This window comes from Stegodyphus dumicola, chromosome 2 (assembly GCF_044657685.1).
Source record: "Stegodyphus dumicola isolate Sdum_Otavi_A_Nest chromosome 2, ASM4465768v1".
Lineage (NCBI taxonomy): Eukaryota > Metazoa > Arthropoda > Arachnida > Araneae > Eresidae > Stegodyphus > Stegodyphus dumicola.
Window position 1 is genome coordinate 261729690 of NC_140769.1, and position 24566 is coordinate 261754255.

At 32.8% G+C, this 24566-nt stretch overlaps 1 protein-coding gene across 2 annotated transcripts in view; it reads right to left on the minus strand.

The window, feature by feature from the left end:
- Window positions 1-15502: 15502 nt before the first annotated feature.
- LOC118179624 (non-selective voltage-gated ion channel VDAC2-like) overlaps window positions 15503-24566 on the minus strand; it is a 31744-nt gene continuing 22680 nt past the window's right edge. For both annotated transcript variants that reach the window (XM_035348788.2, XM_035348789.2), the window contains exons 7-8: window positions 21290-21440; window positions 15503-15906 (exon numbers count right to left, since the gene is read on the minus strand). In XM_035348788.2, the coding sequence (XP_035204679.1) occupies window positions 15757-15906; window positions 21290-21440 (301 nt within the window). In that variant the 3' untranslated portion in view covers window positions 15503-15756. The remainder of the gene's footprint in view (window positions 15907-21289; window positions 21441-24566) is intronic.

Sequence of the window (24566 nt, forward strand, 5' to 3'; positions counted from 1 at the left end):
GTTAGAGTCCTGCATTATATTTGAAGAAATTAAATAATGAAAATCTGCGTAAATGTATGTATATTTCTCACATTGTCATAAAATAACGGTACATAGAGTCATCGAATTTTGAATAACGTAATCCTCCAACGAATATGAGCATGTGGAAGACCAAATTTGAAATTTGAAATTTGTTTTATGATCGATTTCCTATTTTTTAAAACTTTGACGAATTTTTGATTAACAAACTCAAGGATTTCAAAGCGAGCAATGGCAACGTTGTGCAGAAAAAACATTTTTATCTCCAGCGCGTGAGTCTCTGTATCGGAAATTCTAAAGATATGCTCGTTTTAAAACTATTTTGCGATATTGCTGTTGCACTGGATCTTATGGTTTAAGTGCGAGAAACATGATATTTAATAAAGAAAGGTAACACACAAAATGTTTAAAAACGCCCCTTTGGACGTAATTTAAAATCTGAAACATTTCAGATTTTTTTTTTTTTTTTGTATATATTTATTATTAGTCCAAAGTGGCTTTGTCCCTGAAGGACTATTTTTTTCGTTTTGCGATTTTGTGTCGAATCCCTATAAATGTCCGTTTCACTTTTCAAACTGTTGCCACCCAATGTTAGAATCCTGCATTATATTTGAAGAAATTAAATAATGAAAAATCTGCATAAACGTATGTCTATTTCTCGCATTGTGATTAAAACAACGGTACATAGAGCCATCGAATTTTGAATGACGTCATCCTCCTACGAATATGGGCATGTGGAAGACCAAATTTGAAATTTGGAATTTGTTTTATGATCGATTTCCTGTTTCTTAAAACTTTAACGAATTTTTGATTAACAAACTCGAGGATTTCAAAGCGAGCAATGGCAACACTCTACGGGGGGGGGGGAACCTTTTTATCTCCAGCGCGGGGAACTGTGTATCGGAAATTCTAAAAATAGGCTCATTTTAAAATTATTTTGCGACATTGCTATTGAACTGAATTTTATGATTTAAGTGCAAAGAACATGGTATTTAATAAACAAAGGTAACACACAAAACGCTAAAAAAACGCCCCTTTGGAACGTAATTTAAAATCTGAAACCTTTCAGATTTTTCTTTTTTATTTTATTTATTTTTAGTAGAAAAATGCGAAATTTTCATTTTCGACTTTTTATTTTTTCGGACATTTCATTCTGTAATGCAAAAACTACATATTCCTAAAAATAAGAATTTACCGCTTTCCCCCGTTACATCTTGTCGTACTGGTAACACGTCGGCTAACAATCGGAACGTCCGGTGGTTCAGATCTCGACAAGCGCTTAGTTAATTACTCATATTTCTTGCTCCAAAAAATTTAACAGTGATGCTGATTAAAGTGCGAAGCAGATTTTATAGTAACGCATGATTAAAATGTAATGAAGGATGATACTTTACAACCTGGAATGTGCCTAGTGAGTTACGCCTTTTAGGTGCGGGTGAAGACAAGAAATTATTGCCTTCTCCCGTGCGTGCTGTTTTGGTGTAACTAGTAGCACGTATGGCTAGCATTCGGAAGATCCATGGTTCAAAACCTGGCGAGGCTATAGCTTATTTTTCTTGTATCTTCTGGTTTCGAGAAAACCTAACAGATGCTATAACATAATAGACTGTATTGTCGCTCAACTAAAATTTTGTCGATAATAATTCGCCATCAGTTGCATTTTGGGGATTAGGCCTCATTTCTCCCTCTCTAGTTACCCTGTGCATGGAGAAGAACATAAGGAATTATCATCTTTGCTGCGTCCGTGCCCTTGTAGTGTAAACAATAGCAAGTCTATCCAACAAACTGAAGATCCGTGGTTCGAATCTCGGCGAGGGTATCGCTGATTTTTTTGTGTTTTCTGTTCCGAATAAACTAATAGATTCTAGACGTTCAGTAATTTTTAACTTTTCCAAAGTTTCCTTGTCCAGTATTTTTTTAATGTGCATAATATTTTTTAAAATGTTACTAATCTACTAATACTAAATTAAATTTTTTAATGTACATAATATTTTTAAAAATGTTACTAATATACTAATACTAAATTAATTTTTTTAATGTACATGATATTTTCTAAAATGTTACTAATCTACTAATACTAATTTTCTCCGATAACAATTTGAATTTAATCGGAAGATCCACGGTTTCAATTTCGGGAATGACATCGTTGATTTTTTCTATTTTCTGCTCCAAATTACTAAATTAAATTTTTTAATGTACATAATATTTAAAAAAATGTTACTAATCTACTAATACTAATTTTCTCCGATAACAATTTGAATTTAATCGGAAGATCCATGGTTTGAATTCCGGCAAGGACATCGTTGATTTTTTCTATTTTCTGCTCCAAAATTACTAAATTAAATTTTTTAATGTACATAATATTTAAAAAAATGTTACTAATCTACTAATACTAATTTTCTCCGATAACAATTTGAATTTAATCGGAAGATCCATGGTTTGAATTCCGGCAAGGACATCGTTGATTTTTTCTATTTTCTGCTACAAAATTACTAAATTAAATTTTTTAATGTACATAATATTTAAAAAAATGTTACTAATCTACTAATGCTAATTTTCTACGATAACAATTTGAATTTAATCGGAAGATCCATGGTTTGAATTCCGGCAAGGACATCGTTGATTTTTTCTATTTTCTGCTCCAAAATTACTAAATTAAATTTTTTAATGTACATAATATTTAAAAAATTTTACTAATCTACTAATACTAATTTTCTCCGATAACAATTTGAATTTAATCGGAAGATCCATGGTTTGAATTCCGGCAAGGACATCGTTGATTTTTTTCTATTTTCTGCTCCAAAATTACTAAATTAAATTTTTTAATGTACATAATATTTAAAAAAATGTTACTAATCTACTAATACTAATTTTCTCCGATAACAATTTGAATTTAATCGGAAGATCCATGGTTTGAATTCCGGCAAGGACATCGTTGATTTTTTCTATTTTCTGCTCCAAATAAACTGCTCCAAAATTACTAAATTAAATTTTTTAATGTACATAATATTTAAAAAATTTTACTAATCTACTAATACTAATTTTCTCCGATAACAATTTGAATTTAATCGGAAGATCTATGGTTTGAATTCCGACAAGGACATCGTTGATTTTTTCTATTTTCCGCTCCAAAATTACTAAATTAAATTTTTTAATGTACATAATATTTAAAAAATTTTACTAATCTACTAATACTAATTTTCTCCGATAACAATTTGAATTTAATCGGAAGATCCATGGTTTGAATTCCGGCAAGGACATCGTTGATTTTTTCTATTTTCTGCTCCAAATAAACTGCTCCAAAATTACTAAATTAAATTTTTTAATGTACATAATATTTAAAAAATTTTACTAATCTACTAATACTAATTTTCTCCGATAACAATTTGAATTTAATCGGAAGATCTATGGTTTGAATTCCAAGGACATCGTTGATTTTTTCTATTTTCCGCTCCAAATAAACTGATAGACTCTACAAGCTTAGTGATTTTTAATTTTTTCAAAGTTTTCCTGTCCGGTTTTCTTTTTTTGTCATTATCTTTGACTAAAGGCAACATTTTTCCAATGATAATTTCATTTAGAATGAAATTCCGCAAAATAATTAGCAGTCGATGTAAATATTTTAATATGAGTTTAATACAGTAATATTTTCTCATCTTGTAGAGACATTAGGTTCTTTCGAAGCAGGAACATGAAAAATGTGCACTGCCCTGTCCTGGACTCGAACTTCTCAGATACGCGCCGAGTGTGTTGACCACAACACCACGAAGGCATGCTACGAAGGCGGGAGAAATACTTTATATACTTCCCTTTTAAAAGGCGACTGAGGATTAGTTGACCCAATCGCCAAATCCTGGTGGTGGAGGATCATCTTCCACCAGTTTTTTTAGTTCGGGCGCCACTGTAGAGTCATTAGGTTTTTTTGGAAGCAGGAGATGTGAAAAATGAGCAATGTCTTTGCCGAGACTCGAACCATGGACCACTCGAAATACGCGCCGAGTGTGCTCACCACTACACAACGAAGGTATGCTAAGAAGGGGGAAGAAATACCTTATAATGTGTCTTAAAAACAAAGTATAGGAATGAGAACATTGTGTTTAATCGCGTATTCCCCCTCTAGCTATTAAAGCACAACTTTCTGAAAATTCACGTAATTTTAAATTTCGTAAAAGGCGTTCAGAAAGCGAGCTTCCCTAAATTTAAAATGGATTCGTCTACGTAGTCAGTATTTTCGTCTTACTGATTGATTTGTTCGTGCATTTCGGGAGCATCGTGGGTTTCGACTAGAGCTGCTTCAGTGTCACTTCAACACAATCAGTAAAGCCAAACAAACTAATGCTAAATACAAATAATTTCCCATTGTAATTTCAGAAATATTAAAACTTTACGAAATATTTCCCTTTATTTTTAAGCAGATCAATAAATTGCACTCCGAATATTTGGGGCTGTTCTTAATCCCTAAATAAAGAGATGCAGAGAATTCGGCCTAAATATTTAATGAAGACTTAAATTACTTCTTTTTTTCTGTTGGAATTCAGATGTATGTTAACTCATATTGGACCACTGTTCTAAATATAGGACGGCCCAATTAAACGGGAAAGAAAACTAAACAAGTAGATAGACTTTTGCATAACTCCCTTGATATAAACGTAAAATGCATACGCAAGCTAAAAAAATGCCTGTCTTATTTAACGTCATTAAAAATGCCTTTGAAAATGATCCTTTAAAACGAAATACTTTTTAGGTATTATTTAGTATTAAAATTTATATTCTTTCTAAACAGATGTATGCATTTCTGCTAGTAGTTCTACAGTACTATTTGTAGAAATAATATCGATGAAAAAAATTATCTTTTTCAAATATTTTGTATTTTACAGGCGTCCTGTAAACAGGATAACCAGTCCGATCACCAAATTTTTTCTCTCATCGTTATCCCCGTTCATAGATCACATTCCTTCAAGAAGAGCCGACTACGATACCGAAGACCCCCCCCCCCCCGGGTTCGAATCCTGCAGAAAGCATTGATGTAAATTATCTATGACCTCATAGGCGGCGACAGTGTCCGCCTACTTGGTTCTTTCATAATAAAATGAGCACCATTTCTGACCTTAGTAATGACGAAAGTCTAAAAATGACTAATGGCTGACATTAAAAAAAATTATTTATACAATGACATTACAGTAACAGATGGAATAATTTATTCTGGAATTTTTTTTGTCTCTTTTGCATCAGTTTACAAAAGTAAAATGTCACACAACCACCTACTATATAGGGTTTTCTCAGCAAAAGAAGATTAATCTATGTGATGTTTCCATGGCAACAGAAGAAGCAGATAATACTTTTAAATAAAATAGATAAACATTCTAAGCAGAAATTAACCGTTTTGACTTTATATCCTAGTGTTTCCCTTGTGGGCATTCAAAGCCGTGACGTCAGATAAAAATCTTTCTATAGAACCGCTTGTTCTTTTGGGAAAAATGATCCCCAGTATTTTTTTCCCTAAAGTAGATCAGTTACTTTCTTATTTATCACTTGAATGAAAATTTCAGTTGTCTTTGGAAAATCAATGTTTGTAAAATGGCGAGAAAATTTCTGTCAGCTCGGAAAGGTCTTGATTATATGAATTCTTTCTCCGATTAAGGAATTGACAAGCCTGAAATGGTTATTATTCCCCTCAGCCTGATTCAGTTACTGATGAAGAACAGAAGAACAGATAGATGATTCTTTCACAAACTGTACCATGAGGCAAATCTGAAATAAAAGATACCACAGGAACTATAGAAATTTTTAACCAAAAAACTGTGAAGAACCTAAGTAAAAGCCGCTAAGTAGAAAATGTGAACCCCAATTCATGCTTTCACCAAGCTGCAATCATTTTCAAGACCATCAAAATATTGTAAATATGGTTTCAGAAAAAACTCCAGTGGAACTTTGTCCACACGATGGCTGAAGTCATGATATCACATACAGCTGAAGAGAGTAACTGGTATGCAAAACAAGTGAATGATCATTCTTTTAGTGTCACTGAAAGTGAATTCAAGCAATTCTTAAGCGTTTTGTTTTACAGTGGATATCGCAATTTACCACATGAAAAAATGTACTGGAAAAATGCCCCCGATCCAAGAATCGATACAGTGATAAATGTCATGTTCATTTGAATGACAAATCTAAAATCATTAAAGATAACCATTAGTACAAAATTCGACCACTGTTAGAAAAATTTAATATTGCCTTGAAACAGTGTCGAGTATTTTCAGAGAATCTAACAATCGATGAAAGAATGGTGCGTTATTTTGGTAGGCACGGTTGTAAGATGTTACTGAAGAATAAACCCGCAAAATTCGGATACAAATTATGGACGCCGACATCTCACGATGGATACTCTTTCAAAACTATTCCTTATCAAGGGGCTCAAGAAACATGCAAGGAACCTCTTCCTCAGCGCGTTCTGGAAAGCTTGCTTTCGATAGTGATAAAAACCGAAATTTGACAGAATCATACATGGGTAATTTTTTTTCACATCTGATGGGTTACATGTCTGTTTGAAAGAAAAAGAATTTTGTACAGTTGGAAGTGTGCAAGGTAATCGAATGGCAAAATGGTCATGAATGCCTTCGAAACATTGAATAAAATGGAAAGCGGCGCTTCTGATGCACTGTTTGATGAAGCAAACAAAATAATTGCAGTACATTGGAATGATAATCGTGCAATTGTCTCTGCTGATAAATTTCGAAGGAACAAAAGTAAAAAAAAAGAAGTGGAGTGCAGGATGAAAAGAAGCAGGAAGGAAATTGATGTTCCATTTTGTGCACCTGCACACAACAAATACAAACATGAATTTATTTGACAGCCACGTCGAAGTTTAGTTTAGTTCTGTTCAAGGAAAAACGTTGTACTGGCCCTTTTTCTCGAAATGCTTTTAAACAGCTCTCATATCGCAGCACGGAAAGTTTCCAAACTGTATTTTCCTGAAGAAGCGCAAGACATTTCAGCATTCCAAAGATCCATCACGACAAGTTATCTAGGCAGTACCTAGGAACAACATCAGGCAATGTGGTTAGCTGTACAATAATAAAGAGTTCCCTCCATCTCGGCAACGAACATTGATAAAAAATCCCGAGTAGCTCCGTAGAAGATGCCAGTTACGAATTTAAAACCAACAACTATTTGCAAATTATGCAGTACTGAACTTTATACTTATATACCATACTTGTATTAACTGTTTTTCCAAATTTCATTGCTCATTGCCCTTTGAGTAAGTAAGCAAAATTTTTGCAAAATATTGTAGTGTTTCGACCGTTGTCCTATGAATAGGGCAGCCTGTAACTTAATAAAATTAAAACAATATCTGAAATTTTTTACTACCTCATATTATTAATGTCTCTAAAGTGTTACCTTTCTCCGGCTGAAATTTTTTAGGGTGGTCCAGTATGGGTTAATCAGAAGAAAAGTTGCATGTAACAGATTTTTAGATTGGGGAGGGACATGTAAAAGAAATAATTTTGTTTTGATTAATACAGGGGGCCCACCAGCGGCCGAACGGTAAAAGTCGCTGAACACTTGTAGTTCAGTCCGAGGTTCGAATCCCACGAACGGGCTGGCTGCATGGGTGTTTTCGTGGTTTTTCTCATGTGTAACGTGTATATGAGCCAGTTTCCCTTAGAATGTCCTCCTCGAAGGCATCCCTTCCCTTAGGCAGATACCTCTAGTGTGCTTTGCCATAATTAAATACACCATAATACAGAGGATATTTACACATTTAAAGAAGATTTCGAGGCCGTTTAATTAATGTTTAAAATGTAAAGAGTTGTAAGATTCCAAACCTTGGATGTTACTGCAATATGTCTGGAACCTTGAGAGCTGCTAAGCGAAAAATCGCTTTAGTTCAGTAGACAGAGAACAGGAACTCGAGAAGGAACGTTTATTATTAAAAATAAAGTTTAATAGTCGAGTCCTGCTTGGAGTTACAATAAAGCTTCCAATCGGGCTTGAACTCAGGAAACTAAGAAATAAAATGTAACTAAACTAAAAAGATATAGCCGAAGCTATCAAGATTCTAACAGAGTTCGGCCCCCTTAATGCTCACTAGCGGCAAAGCTATCAAGAGAATAACAAAGAGAGTAGCCTAAAAAGGCGAACGCGTGCTAGTCAGAATCTCTACCTCTCTAACAAAATCAGTAGAATTTCACAGTTAAATACTTCTTCTCCTCATTTGCATTCAACTGCGATTCTGAAAATACGTTCTGGCCGGAAGTTGTAAGCTGAAATTAAGGAAGATAGGAAAGTAACTTTTAACTAAAAATTAAATCTTACAGAGTAATTTTTTAAAGATTCGATTTGATAGCTTTTTCCGGACTATAAGTCTGCATCGTGATTTACATTATAGAAGGGCTCTTCATAAAATTTACACGAGCATAATTTATAAAACATTTTAAAGAAATATCTAGATTTAATTTAATGTATAAGCATTTTTTGAAGGTTACACTGATCTAGACTTTTCAATTACGTTAAATGTAGTACATTCAAAAGTCTTTAATCCGGACTCGTCCGGATTTCGGCGATTCCGAATTATAGATCATCAGTTTAAACCTGGTAAGATGGCATGCAGAAATTATAAAATTAAAAATATGAAACCGTAATTTATGAAATAAATAGCAATTATGATCTAAAGGGTATCAAAATTTACAACAACAAAAAAAAAGCTTAATATTTATTTGTTTACTTTATTAAACATTTCTTTCAACGCGCGCATGCGTAAAGCATACATTACACATAGTCGAAATTAGAAAATTGCAAGCAGAAAACTATTTGATGTGTATTCGTGATATTTATAATGACGAGGAATCTTAATTTAAATCATATCAAAGATGGAGTACATCGAGATGAAATACTACATTTAGTTACGAATTATAAGCCGAATAAAATAAAAATATCTGCCCTGAAGATAAGGATAGTGCTGACAGATCAACTTCCACTTCATTGCGCGCCGCGTCGTTTCCTCCTCCCCCGGAGATCAGCATGAAATTGATAAACATATTTCGGAATGGTTAGAGAATCAAAGGATATGCCTTTATACATTTTTTGCAGCAATTCTACTTTTTGTTTGATGGACATCGAAACATGCTTTCGCTTTGCAGATCCTTTGGTAGCTCCAGAATCGGAAATTCTTTTGACATAATTGAAAGTTCAAGCTTACTTTTATAAAATTGCTCGAACGGTCTGCAAAAAATAATAAGCCGGATTCAATTAGAAGATTAAGGAACAACGCAAGCGGCAACATTAATTAAAATAGATAATTTTAGCTTAGCTTATACCGTCCGTTATACATTAAATGCACATGCGTAAACTTATTATGCGCATGCGCAGAAAGTTTGTAGCTTTGAGGTCCGGATTAAAGACTTTTGACTGTATAGTTTAATTGCCGGTAACTCTTGCAACACTGTATTTTTTAATTGCCAAGTATACTTGCGAACTGCTTTATCTTTTTCCGAAAATTTTTGCACCGTTTGCAAAAACAAAGGTATTGATTTTTCATGTTTCTCGTTTATAAAAACCTGAAATAAAATATGGTCGACCGGGTCTCGAGCTTTTCTTTCCAGCCACGTTTTAAGCGAAAAAGTCGTAAAGAATTATCGCTTTGCTCCGTATGAATTCTTGCTGGAAACGTACACACTTAAAATAAAAAGCAGCACATAGAAACAGTAGTAAACTGCTTTTTATTTTAGCATGACCCAGAATTTTCCTTGTAAAATGAAAGCATTATGTACTTTTCCCCTCTGAAATTTTGTCGGCCAGATGGTATAGTGGTTAGGGAAGTCAACTGCGGTACCGAAGGACCCGGGTTCGAATCCTGGCAGGAATGGAGTTCTGGTTTTTCATTGGGTGATATACGAAATTAAATCCGCTGCGTACATTAGGGAGTTTTTTTCAGTTCGCTGCATTTAGAAAATGACGTCCCGTGTTTAATTTGAGTTCCAAAAGTTTTCAAGTTTAGGAAAAGTGCGCTAAGCTCCTTCTTGGAACGCAGAAAAGTAGAGAATTTACGTTACTGTAGATGTGCCTATAAACAGAACTGTATTAAGTATTCAACTTTTCAGAATCTATACATTATATCAGAGCCTGTTGCAGTCTTGTTCCCAATGTAGAAAATGGCGAGCCTACCAAGATTATAATTATGTAATACTGAGAAAGTATTGTATAAGTTGCATTATATTAATACGTCTTATGATGCTAGAAGTCAGCCTGCACCTGTCATCTTGTTTGTAGTGGAAGGATATTAAGAGTCATTTTACCCATACCATAATTTTAGCTATGATAATATGTTCAATGGATCTAAACATACGCGTACAGGTAGAAGCCAGGTCAGTACCATAGGTAATTGAGGTAATGCTGAACCTTAAGCGCTAAGCTTCTGCCCCTCATCCTGGGAGGTGGGCAATCTGATGGTCTTCTACTTCTCTTCCGTACCACCAATCCCTCGAGAGGACTTTCGGCATGCCTTGTATTTTGAGTGCTCCCATGCCACACAGACACTATACGCTTACAAATATTCATGCCTTCTCCAGGCCCATCAGTACGGCAGTCAGCATCATCAACCACTATACCAGGTCGGTGGCAAAACGAGAATCTTTGCGGTTCACTTTGTAACATGCTATCGACTTCACTTATCGTCATTTTCTGATTGTGTTCTGTTATAACCAATCGCTTGCATTCTTTTGGTAGGGATCTTCTTGTTGGCACAGTTATTCTATTAGGCAAAGATCTCTAGCAATATTTTGCATTATCTGGCTTATGCTTTCTCTTGGTCGTTTTAATTAAAAACCTTTCGAAAGGCAGGAGACTTGTGGCTGAGTATCTCATGGGATTTTCTTCTGTAACAGCACAATTAAATAAATATATAATGGTTGGGGTCATCCCTTCTCCACATACACATGTGTCTGCGACTTTTTTTTGTTTTTGAGAAAGTATGTTGGAAAAAGGCTATGGCCCATCATATTAGTTCAGAAATGGGTTGCCATGTAGTTAGTTCTTCAATCTAAACATACAGAACACTAAAGCAGGGACCCTGTCCTGGATGCCCTTAAAGGTCTGCCATATCGGGGTAAACGTGTCCAAGCTTCAGAGACCCCTTCAACAGTGGCGCAGACCCCACAGTCCCTGCCCGGCTTTATACATACCTTTGGACAAGGTAGAAAACGCTCGATACATAATACAAAATTGAACGCTGTGACATCTTTGCCTCCGAGCACCACTCCATCGGCATCGAAATTCGTCTTGGTGCCTTGTCAGCCACCTAGAACTATGAGGGCTAAGTCTCTGTCGACTAGATCGGTGATCTCCGATCTAGCTCCACAACAGCCAAAGGAACAGACACGGCAGTACCAGTATAGTCTCTGCCAAGCCTGAACCAGCCTTAGAATGAATTAGGGCTCAGTCCTGTGAAGTCAAATTATGTACCCCCCATGGTTGAGACTGTCTAAGTACAGATCCTAGCCAGTACTTCTCAAGAATTCTCCTGAGTCAACCCTCAAATTGATTGTACACGTTGACTACTATTAAGCACTTAATTGTACACCCTGTGGAAAATTAAGACTTCCACAGTTACATTGACAGCTGCTCATAGATATTCATTACTGTAAGCACTTGCATTTGGCATCAGATTACAAGTGAACAGGAATGCTCTTATATGATGCTCAGACAAGACGTCCTTTCAATGGGATTCACGTAGTGGATGATTAGAAATTGGAGTGGCTTAGACAATATTTATTTGGACAGCACACTTTACAGCAAATTAATATCACATACTTACCAAGATACAGTAGCTAACAAATATACATCTTTTAAAAGAAAACTCTCCACCACACATTATGAACATTTCAAATTAGTTCCAAGAATACAGACTCTGTGGTATCTGTGAAATCATGATTTCAAACATCAAGTTACTCACCCACATCTTATTGAGTTCATGTTTTGTAGAGCTCCTCTGGCAACAAAAGGATCTATATAATATATGATAAGGAGTTTTAATATCTCGCAAAGTGAAAAAAATTACAACTTTACCTTGTTAGATCTCTTATACAGCAATTTTTATAAAATTGATTTTTTTCTCACCAGTGGCTAAAGGCACTGAACACTGGCACTTCAACCCGAGTTTGAATTCCAATGAAAGAACTGGCTGCATGGGCATTATGGTATTTTCTGCGATATGCAATATAATTATACATCAGTTTCCTTAAGAAAGTTCTTGATCCATGCTGCCTGAGAGCAGCTCTTGTGCTTTGCCTTAATTAAAATCAATCAACAACCAACCTTATTTTATATGTGTCCATCACTGTGGGATTTGATTATAATTGAAATTTCATATTCTTAATCATACAACTATAATACAACTACTACATGTAAATTAGCTAAATATTTTATTTCCCCAAATTTATATAAAAGACAGAGTGATTCATAATTTCTTCTCCAGTTTTGTAAGTTTAGAATGCAATTTTTATAACTAATATATTAAAAAGGTATCAGTTAGGACATAAAGGATCACTCGACATTTTTAAAGTAATTTTCATGTGCTCAATAGGAGTTTTCCCGGCAAACATCAGACCAAAATTAAAATCCTGCCTAGGTATGAAGATCATCGACAACAGCATGCGAAATCCATTGATACAGTTATGCTAAATCATTAGCTAAAGAGGAGAATGAAAACATTTTTTATGTAACACTACACGAAAAAATCATATGGTGTTATGTTAAGGCCATGGAAGAATAGTCAATTTGGGAAGCATGCCCAATTCAACAACTAGAAAGTTCAGTCCTCAACTAAGCGCATATGCTTTCATAAAAATATGGCAGGACCCACCCTCTTAAAAAATGAAGTCCTTATCGTCTTCATGTAACTATGCCATTAGTAATTGTTGCGGGATCTCTAGACTATACTACATTTGCAACAATTTGTTACGCAAAGATAAATGACCAATAGCAGTTAAATCTAGTTACATAACATGACCTACTATAAGTACAAAACTTAAAAGGTTTCATTATGCACTCTGCGAAACATTTTGCTGAATTCATTACAATTATTGCTTTATAAATTTCTAAAACTCCAGAGGAAATTATGAATCATCTTGTATAATGCAACTCGTATTACCGCACCTGAAATATGCTGAAGATCACTTATAAAATTCAGAACATGAGCATTTCATTTCTTGCACAGTATTTTACAATGATCAGCCACTTACCATTACTTCAAAATTAAACGTTGTGCAGAAAAGATTTAAACCTCTTCACTCCATCTGCCAGAATACTCATAGTCGGCAAATTGAGCTTATTTGCCAGCTACAAGACAACTACCTACCTAAATCACCAAGTATGAGTACTGCCATACAAATGCATGCAATATTTAGGTGATGGGTGTACAGGGAGGGACTAAATAGTACATCTGATGTATGGAAATGGATCACATATTTCTCAAAATATAGATACAATAACTAATTGTTTAGAATGCAAAGCCTTTTTTCTTTTGTTTATTCACTTGTGAAATGTTATAAGCTGATTAAATTCTTGTTTAGCTTTTGTAAAACTAATGGAAAATAATGTATGACATATGCAGAAATTTTGCATGAATGTGCAGAACGGGTGAGTTTTGCTTATCGAATTTTGATTTATTTTGTAGCTGTTATGAAGAGCACAAATATTATTTCTTATGGGAACTATAAGTACATTCATGTGAATTTATTTGATACTAAAAGTAATATCTATATTTAAATAATAATTAATAAAACACAATAAAATATAATTTAACAGCATAAAAATGCAGATAAGATCTTGACATGTGCAAACGAACACATCATACAAGGTTTGGCAGCAAAGACATTAATGTTACCTTGAAATGTAAGGCAATAAAATATATATTTATTATAAGGTCAGGAAGCTATCTAGTGCACAACACAAGACTTCCTTGCATGCCTATTAAATTATTCACATTTTTTGCTGCACTTCATTTAAACTGATTTCCTTGAATTATTCTAATTTGATTAGCCAATCCCTCGACGTAAGATGAAAATGACTTTAAAAACTGCGAATTTTGAAACTCCTAATCAATTTTTGTTGCATGGCAATCAAACGTCTTGTATTTTTATTTTTTCATAATGAATATAAAATTTTCGCAAATATGTGTAAAGGAATCAGAAGACTGCATTCAAAGTTAGATGTCGTTATTCACCAAAATTAATTAATTAAAAAAACACCAAAACATGAATATTTTCATCATTTAAAACACTTCCATAACTGGAAGTATATATCTATGATCAACGACTGCAAAAATAAGGTCGGGTAATGGGGGTATATCCTATTAACATTTTTATTATTGATTTCAATAAAAAAAGAGAAAAGTATAATTAGACGTTATTTCATAAACAAAATTTCAATGCTTTATGGCTAATTCTCTTTAAATTATGCGAGATACATATGCGTACAGAGACATCAAGAAAAAAATCCATTTTACAATAAAGAGTATTTTGGCCTGTTTGTATGTATATTTCTAAAAAATAGTCAGAATGAGTATTTCCACTGAAATCCGAAACCCCAAATTTTTTGTGATTAGAATACTCTGGCTCATTCAAGGAAGAAAAAAATTTAGTCCATTTATGAAATGAGATTATTTTTAGTGAATATTTTAAAATTTCTTCGCTGTACTGACATGTTGTTGTATATGGGCTGAAATTAAAAAAAGTTGGAAGAAAATGAGAGAAAACAAATCACAATTTAAGTTAAGTTTAATTTGCCATTTTTTTAGATATACTTAAAAATGTGAAAACATTATTCAAATCAATGCATTTTGTGATGCTTAGCAGTTAATAATTTGGAAATTTCATAAGCTATTTTTGAACATAGTGTAAATCTTCTGCATGAATGTGCATTTTGAATGTATTTAGTACAATAATAAAAAAAAAAAAACTGATTCTCCTATGTGTAATATGCATTTGAATATCGAGTTGTTCATTTAATATTTCTCAATGACAATATTTCTCTTTCTTTTATCACTTTTTTCAGACCTTTCTAGAAAACATTGTTAAAAATTTGAATGAATATGAATAAAATTTTTGAATCATTGCATTTCAACTTCTAATGGGCAAATGTTTCAAGTTATGATTATTTCATGCTGGGGGGGGATAGCACATGCCTTTACTACTCAGCTGCTACTGAGCCGACTGAAATCGATGGATCTGGTCAGATGACAAAATTTGAATTTTATATAATCTTCTTCCTTTTCAAATCTGAAGGAAGACAATATATGGCAATTTATGCAAAATTTTTAACATAAAACCTACATAACATGTTAGTAAGAAGTATTTATTAATTCATATTTACTTGTTTCCAGTGCAGATGCTATTAAAATATAAATGAAATTTAATAACATGCAAGCTTTAAGTTTATTTTCTACCCCGAGGCGTTTTTAAGTATTAAAAAAGTCACTATAATAAACAAAAAAACTTAACCTCATTTATTGAATTTATTTTTCTGAAATATAGTTAGAATATTTTGACATAAATATATAATGTCAAAAAATTTGAAAATTTTATACATATATTTTTTGTTTAGATGCTACACAGTAAACAAAATTCCCATTCCCCAATTCTGAAACTGCAACTACAGGACTTTGGATGAGAAAAATAGAGCCACTCCATCTAACTTCACCAATATCTGTATACTGTTTCCAATATATGTTTCATAATGTTTAGATTATCCTTCCAGTTCCAAGCCAAGACCAATCTTATGTCCACCTTGGTTGAAACTTTTGCCATCCAGCAATGCAGATAAGGTCAGTTGAATTCCTTTCCTAAGTCTGTGAGTGAAAGAGAGACCTATCTGGCTGCTGTTGTTTACTTTAGCCTAAAAATAAAATAAGATAAATATATAATAGGGGATAAAAGATAAGAAAACCTGAAAGCCTTCAGATTTAACATTTTGTGTGTTACCTTTATATATTAAATATCATGTTCTTCACACTTAAACCATAAAATCAGGGAACATTGCATTCAATCTCTAGAGAATTGCTTCCTCTAGGGGTCGAATGGGAGCAAGCCTGGCGTTCTCACCAGGTCAATATCCAGACAAACTTGACCTTATGGGGGAAAAATTAATCTTCGCAGTAACTAGAACCACTGAGGCTCGGCAGGTGGTATTGTCTTGTCTGCCCCTTGGTTTGTGGCGATGCTACGTGGTTAGATTTACAAGGTTATCCGGGGAAGATTGCACCCCCGGTCAACACTGGGGGAGAGATTCCTTGACTTGCGTTCTTTTTGTTGACGATTGTGGACTAAGCATTGTATTTACCTGGACTGATTGACTTTCTGTCCCCCTGGGTTGATAAATGGAGGTAAGAAGTAAGGAGAGGCCCTAACCAATTTCCCCCATACATTGCTTTGAAGTACCAAAACATTCAGTGATTTACCATAAAGATAAATAGGTTTTTGACACGGTTGGATGTAAATATTTTGCAATTACATCATAAATATACATATAATATTTCCTTTTTCTACAATATTTCAGAGTCCTAAGTATGTGAAAAGAATACATTTTAAAAAACATTTCATTCTGAACGGAATTAAATGCTATACTTTTCACAGAACAGTTTGCTCAGAACACTTTAATCTGAATGAAATATTTTCACAAATTTTCATTAATTACATTAGAAAACATTTTTAAGGTAATTCAATTTTATATGGTTAAGGATCACAAAAATGAAAATCAAAGTTTATTGTATTATTAATATAAAAATTATGCATTATTTCTTTTCTATGTATACAGCTTCTTCCTAAAATACTTTCTGAAAGACACGATTTTTTAGCTTACGAAGTACCTTTTAAATCGAAAAATATAAGCCAATTTATAATTAATGCTTCATTTGGTCCATTTCAAATTAGTGTGCCTTTTATTTTAATAGTGAATATTGGTCCTCATTTCCATGTACTTAACTTTCTCAGAATACTTCTGAAAGGGAATAACTTGTTTTTAAAAATATTATTTAAAAACTGTAACTGTAAGGTATAAAATGTAAGGGAATAATTCTTTTAATTATCTTTTTACCCTTAATTTCAATAAATACATATTCTGAAACTCATCTTTACTTCCTTAAGTACACATCTCATAGAATTTGCTTTACAATACCTTTTAACAGATTGCTTTCCAGTACGAACAATTCTTGCTTAAATAGTTTTATAAATGCATTTCAACATCAACAGGATTTCAATTTCTGCTTTAAGGTTATTATATATTTAGATAATATTTATAATCATTATAAATTTAGATACATTTGATAATTAGATTTCTTCAAAGTAACTTTCGTAGGAGTTTATGAATGAATAAATCCTTCAGTCCAGATACATTTATAAATAAACACATATTTTGTTAAAGGCATATACATGTTTTTTGCAAGCATATGCATAAATACCCATACATATTTCATATTTTTCATTTTCAGCATGTGCAAATCTTTCAATTTCTGTGCGTTCACTATGCCTTTGGAACATAAAATAAAAGTACCAAATACTCTATCTGTCAAGCGTATCAAAAGATATATACAGTTTTAAAGGTACCGTAAGGTATTTTTCACTCTTGAAGCATAACATTTTTGCTAAAATCTATTTTAACAGTTTAGAATTTTATAAAACAAATTCATAATCAAAATCGCTATTGTTAGTTATTGAAAAATAACCAAGATGAAATTTTTGCGTAAATGTCACTAAACTATAGAAATTGCTATTATCCATTACACAATGTTTCTTTTATGCGAAAGTGTCCTGTTTTTCAATTTGTATGGAACTGTCGTGCGATGAAATACTATGAGAGTGCTGTCAAGGAAGCTTCTGAATGTAAACAAAAAGCACCCCATCTGGAGACTAAAGCCTCGGAGCAGTGTTTCACTCGTAGTGCGAGGTTGGCCCTCCTTCCTTTCCTATCTCCATAGGTTGATCGGGGGAGGAGGTCAGCCTCCTCAGATCACCTCTAAGAGCTAGGGTGTTTAACTGTGTATGGCTTTCATTAGCTAGGTCTGGGTGCCCCTTATCCTTGGTTCACTGTAAAATCAGCAATTCGTATAAGCTTGTGGATTTGATGAATAAGTGTATTCGAAACTGATCAGCCAGAGAATTTCATAAGTGAAATAAATGCTTATTTTGGTCTTAAAAGAAACAGTATATTTATTTTTACATAAAAATATAACAAACTTTTAAGAAATAAAGCTTACGCAACGTTCATCAAGGAACACTCCAAGTAACAACGTTTTTAGCTCGATTCATTGCTGCCACATGGTGAATCTTAATAACTATTCAAAACATTATATCATGTTGCCACTAGGGAAATCTTAATAACTATAAAGAAACATTAAATTATGTTCCACTACAAGCTTTTCCATTGCCTAATTCAATATAAATTTTTGAAATGTGAAATAAAATTCAATTTGCACAAGAAAAATACATAAACTAAAGGTAACACCCTAAGAGTAAAAGATTCAAATTTATAATATACAGTCAAAAGTCGTTAATTCGGACACCCATAATCCGGACCTCAAAGCTACAAACTTTCTGCGCATGCGTCGCGTTCACGCATACGCACAGGCGTTTACGAGAGCGCGTAAGACCCTTACGGCTGCGAATATGTTTGTGCGCATGCGCGTTTAATTGTAACGGAGTTAATACGCTAAGCTAAAATTATCTAATTCAGTTAATGTTGCAGATTGTGTTGTTCCTTAATCTTCGAATTGGATCCGGCTTATTATTTTTTGCAGACCGTTAGAGCAATTTTATAAAAGTAAGCTTGAACTTTCGATTATGTCAAATAGAATTTCCGATATATATTTACTACAAAGCGAAAGTATGTTTTGAAATCCAAAATCTGTTTATCAATTTCACGCTGCTCTGCGGATGAGGGGGGGGGGGCAGAAACGTCATTATTAGATTATGATAGATTAGAAAGATTATGTCAAATAGAATTTCCGATATATATTTACTAATATGTAATTTGTATCTACAAAGCGAAAGTATGTTTTGAAATCCGAAATCTGTTTATCAATTTCACCCTGCGGATTGGAAGTTGATCTGTCAGCACTATCCTTATCTTCAGGGCAAATGTTTTTATTTTATTTGGTTTATAATTCCGTACTAAGTGTAGTATTTCATCTCGATCTACTCTGTCTTTGATATGATTTAAATCAAGTTCCTCGTCATTATAATTCGCTTCCGATAGTGAAGAAAGTGACCCAGAGGTTATTGAAAACGAAAAGATTTCGATTGACAAATTCGGTATTCTCAACACAGCAATTATAGGACTTGAACAGCAGAACTTTGTAACTAAACAAGAAATTATGTCTGTTTAATAGAATTAAAGAGAAAGTATTATCACATGAAACGAAGCAACTTACATTGAAGGAAATGTTTAATAAAGTAAACAAATAAATATTAAGCTTTTTCTTTTTGTAAATTTTGATACCCTTTAGATCATAATTATTCTTTATTTCATAAATTACGGTTTCATATTTTTAATTTTGTAATTTCTGCATGTTATCTTACCAGATTTAAATTGATGATCTATAATCCGGAAAAATCGATAATCCGGAATCGCCGAAGTCCCGACGAGTCTGGATTAACGACTTTTGACTGTATCATAGCTTTTGTTCATCGTACAAACAGCTCATGAAAGTGGGTTAGCTTTCATGAGCTGTTTGTACAATGAACAAAAGCTATGATATATATTGAGTTCATATAATAATACCTGCTTCTAACTATAAAAGTTGAGAACTAAGAGTTCTATGATAATATATTTTTCCGTATCATCTAAGGAAGAACAATACATTCACGCATCATATTGAAACGAAACACAAAGAATGGATTACACCTCACTTTTAAGGGCCTGGCTTTTTATATACTTAAAAAAAGTTATGTCAAAAATCTTGCTTTAACACATTCACATTTTTAATTTGATTAAATTAAACACTTAAATAACAGAAATTGCATATGTCTCACAATAAAATTCAGAATCAAAATTGCATTAAAGATATATAAAATTTTCTACTTAAAATTTTTTATAAATAGTATATGATGTCTTCAGACTATAGTTGTATACAGTCAAAAGTCGTTAATCCGGACTCGTCGGGACTTCGGCGATTCCGGATTATAGATCATCAGTTTAAATCTCATAAGATGGCATGCAGAAATTCTAAAATTAAAAATATGAAACTGTAATTTATGAAATAAAGAACAATTATGATCTAAAGGGTATCAAAATTTGCAAAAAGAAAAAGCTTAATATTTATTTGTTTACTTTATTAAACATTTCTTTCAATGTAAGTTGTTTAAGTTTTGCTTTGTTTCATGTGATAATACTTTCTCTTTAATTCTATTAAACAGACATAATTTCTTGTTCAGTTACAAAGTTCCGCTGTTCAAGTCCTATAATTGCTGTGTCGAGAACACCGACTAATTAGTCAATCAAAATTTTTTCATTTTCAATAACCTCTGTCACTTTTCTTCGCTATCGGAAGCGAATTATAATGACGAGGAACTTGTTTTAAATCATATCAAAGACGGAGCATATTGAGATGAAATACTACATTTGGTAAGGAATTATAAGCCAAATAAAATAAAAACATCTGCGCTGAAGATAAGGATAGTGCTGACAGATCAACTTCCAATTCATTACGCGCCCGCCGCGGCGTTCCCCCCGCCGAGCAGCGTGAAATTGATAAACAGATTTCGGATTTCAAAACATACTTTCGCTTTAGATCCTTTACATATTAACAAATATATATCGGAAATTCTATTTGATATAATCGAAAGTTTAGCTTACTTTTATAAAATTGCTCTTACAGTCTGCAAAAAATAATAAGCCGGATCCAATTCGAAAATTAAGGAACAACGCAATTATCAACATTAACTGAAATAGATAATTAGATAATTTTAGCTTATACGTCCATTATACATAAAACGCGCACGCGAAAACGTATTCTGCACTTGCGCACACTCATATGCGCAGTCGTAAAAGGTCTTACGCAGCACACGCGTAAACGCCTATGCGCATGTGTCAACGCGGCGCATACGCAGAAAGTTTTTAGTTTTGAGGTCCGGATTATAGATCATTCCGAATTATGGGTGTCCGAATTAACGACTTTTGACTGTATTAATTTTAACAATATATTAAGATCTTATGTAATACATTTGCTATTATTTTAGTAATAAAGTAAAAAATATGATTTAAAATTTGTAACTATTATACTAACCCTAAGAGATGAATCTTCATCTAACTTATATATGCAACCAAGACCAAATCTAGTTTCATTAGTTCCTGCCGTCCATGACAAGGTCATTCCTGATTCAAGTTTATCATTGACCTTCTGATACATGCAACCACCAAATTCTTGTCCATCAATTCTGAAAAAATATATAAATGAATAAATACACAAGAAAAGATATGAAACAGAAGCACTAAAAGCAGCAAATCTAACACAATTTGGTATTTGTAAATGAAATGCAAGGTTTCACACTAATGCAACACATTATGTTCCTGTAGACAATGTATTTATATCTTAAGCCACACTTAAATTCAAATATAGCATGTCGGCTGAATGCACAATCTGAAAGCTACTCACCCAAAACAATTTTTTTTTTTTTTTAAATATAGCGGTCTGCTGGAAATTAATTTTATCTTAAACAATTGTGGTATTCCATATTTTATAAAACATTCTGAAGATATTTTAAACAATAACATCCTACAATAAATGAGGAACTGATTTGCAACTTAAGTTCTAAAAACAAACAAGCTAAATTTAAAGTATTTGCAGCTAACTTGTGTTAATTAAAAAGCACAGGCTCACTGCATCTGAAGAAATAGCCATATTCTCTCATCATTAGGAGCAAGTATAGATTAATAAACTTCTGATGTTTAAACATGCATAATAACGTTTTTCCATTTTTTTGAGCCAATAAGTACAGTTACCAGAGCATGTAACAGTCACACTACCTGATAAATGTTACCCATTCTGAACAGATATAAGACCTTTATCTTTCACTTGACCTGGCCAAATTACAAATGCAATTACTTAAACTGAACGATTTAAATGCAATGAATATAGTTTTTAATAATTTATGCCTTTACTTTTGAATAATGTATCTAACTGATGTAAATTGTAACTACTAATTTTTATGAATATTTGCATCATTGTTGTAATTAATAAACAATGTTGGTATTTACAAATTTAATTCCAAAGCAAAATTAACAGGCTCCCTTTGGGCTAAAACAAAATATATGGATAGCTAGTATAATCAAGCAATCAAAGTGAATATTGAAAGTAATTACTGCATTTAAATCTAAAATAATTAAGTTTTAAGCCTATTTCTTTAATAATGAAACGGACAAAACTGTTTAAAAAATAAAAGTGAATGTTATATCACGAGCACTGACATTGTGATGTTTTTTTCATATATTGGTGCAAAGAACTGAGGTGTACGAGTTCAGAACACCCATAGCGAAGAAGGCAGCCACTGTGAGAATATCCTGCATATCTCATGTTTGGAAGTTGGTACGTTAAATAGGAGAATTAAGTACCATGACTAGAATGCCATATAAAAGATGACAGAATGACATTTTATGAAAAGAAAGTGTTAAAATCACAAATAATGAAATGTAAAGATAAATTTAACACATAAAATGCTGACCTATGTGCATATGAATTACTTTCAAAGAAGAGTAACTCATTTAGTAATTAATTAATCAAAAGAGATAGCTCATCAGTTATATACAAAACGTGATGAAAATAACAGAAAAATACACTGAGATGCAATTTAACATAAATAATAATAAATAAATAAAAATCTGAGGCACTTCAGTTGTATTTGAAATAAGAGATAAAAACTGAGGCAACAACTTCAATAAGTGTTAAGCTCCTACCATTTTGTGGAATTGGATAACTTTTAAGGATTCTTTATGTGTATAACAATCCTAACCTGTCAAATGCTCAAATTTTACATTTAAAATCTTCATGAAAAGATTACACTATTTAGGAAGTGCAGATGTTTATTGGATACTGGAAGTCAAAGGTCATTTATTGCAAGAGAATATATAGAAAAATTGGGTTTGAGTGTGAAAGAGTAGAATTTCAGTTTTGACTCAACACTTAATGTGAGTAACACAGAAGTTGACTTATTGTTTACTTTTTGTTTCAGTAGTGACTGAAGAGTTTCCATTACTGCTTTGACAATAAAAAATATTAGTTGATAACCTCCCTTTTATAGATCCACCATTTTATAAATCAAGTAGACTTCACATTTTATTATGGGTGAATGCATTTTTAACATTGATAGATGGTGTATCGTCTAACCTTTTGGCTGTTTGTTCTAAAGTAGGCTGGATTATTGCAGGGGCAACAGCTTTAGAGATGCCTAAACCGAGTAATTCATTGTCTGTCAATCATATTAATGTAAATACTGAAGAATTAGTATGTCATTTGGAAAACAGAGAGTACAGCCAGGTTCACAGCCTTTTACAACAGAAGAAAAACTATGTAAAATTCATTTTGAAAAAAGCATATTTGAGATGAACATGAAAGGTATTCAGTTGAACTTCCTTTCAAATCTAATAGAAAAATTTCAGAAGACTTTCAAGGAATTGGCTTTTCACAAGTTCCTTTCATTTAGAGACTGAAAATTTATACTCAGTACAGAAATTTCATGCAAGAATATTTATTTTAATTAATATTATTTTTTCATAATCATCGAGAAAAAGCTCAGTTGCGCTGTTTGGGATTCTTTGACAACTTTTTTCAATACTTCCTGGGACTCACACAGTTAAAAAAGGGAGGGTTGTAGATCTGCTTCAGAAAATAAATTCCTACACTTTATTTCTACAAGTCTCCAAGTCACATTAAACATATTAGTCATGGTATCTTAAAAGCACACAGACGTGCATCTTGAAATGTGTCCAGATAGTTATAGTAGTATATGTTTTAGAAGAAAAGAAGTTAAGGTAAACATTTTTAATAAAGTGATTCTGGAATTAAGAAATGCCACTTAGTATTGGCTTGGCCTTTTGTGTTACCAGTTTGAAGAGTTAAAAAGACCTAAAACATCTCCCAGATTCTGCTTTGCTTATAGCTCAAGCACCCAAATGGAAAGTAAGAATAGACAGAAGAATTTACAAAAGATAATGTGACTTACAATTAACATTTAAATCATTTATTGAAAATGACAGTCTATTTTAATACAAAGAGTTCTGAAATTTTTTTTACTCACTACACCAAATACTGTTTTTCAGTTTTCACCTTATAAAAATTTGTTTAATTATTGATATTTAAATTCATTATAGATTTGGACACTTGATTAAAAAATTGGTACTCGCATATTATCCATCAACTGTGAATGCCGATTATCAAACTGTGAAAGTTGGCAGAGATCTTGCCAAAGTTGCACCAGTTGTTCCTGCACAATTCTGAAGCAACTGATGTTTGATTATTTAATACACAAACAGTATTTGACCTATTTTATAAAAATGCTTTCCTGTAT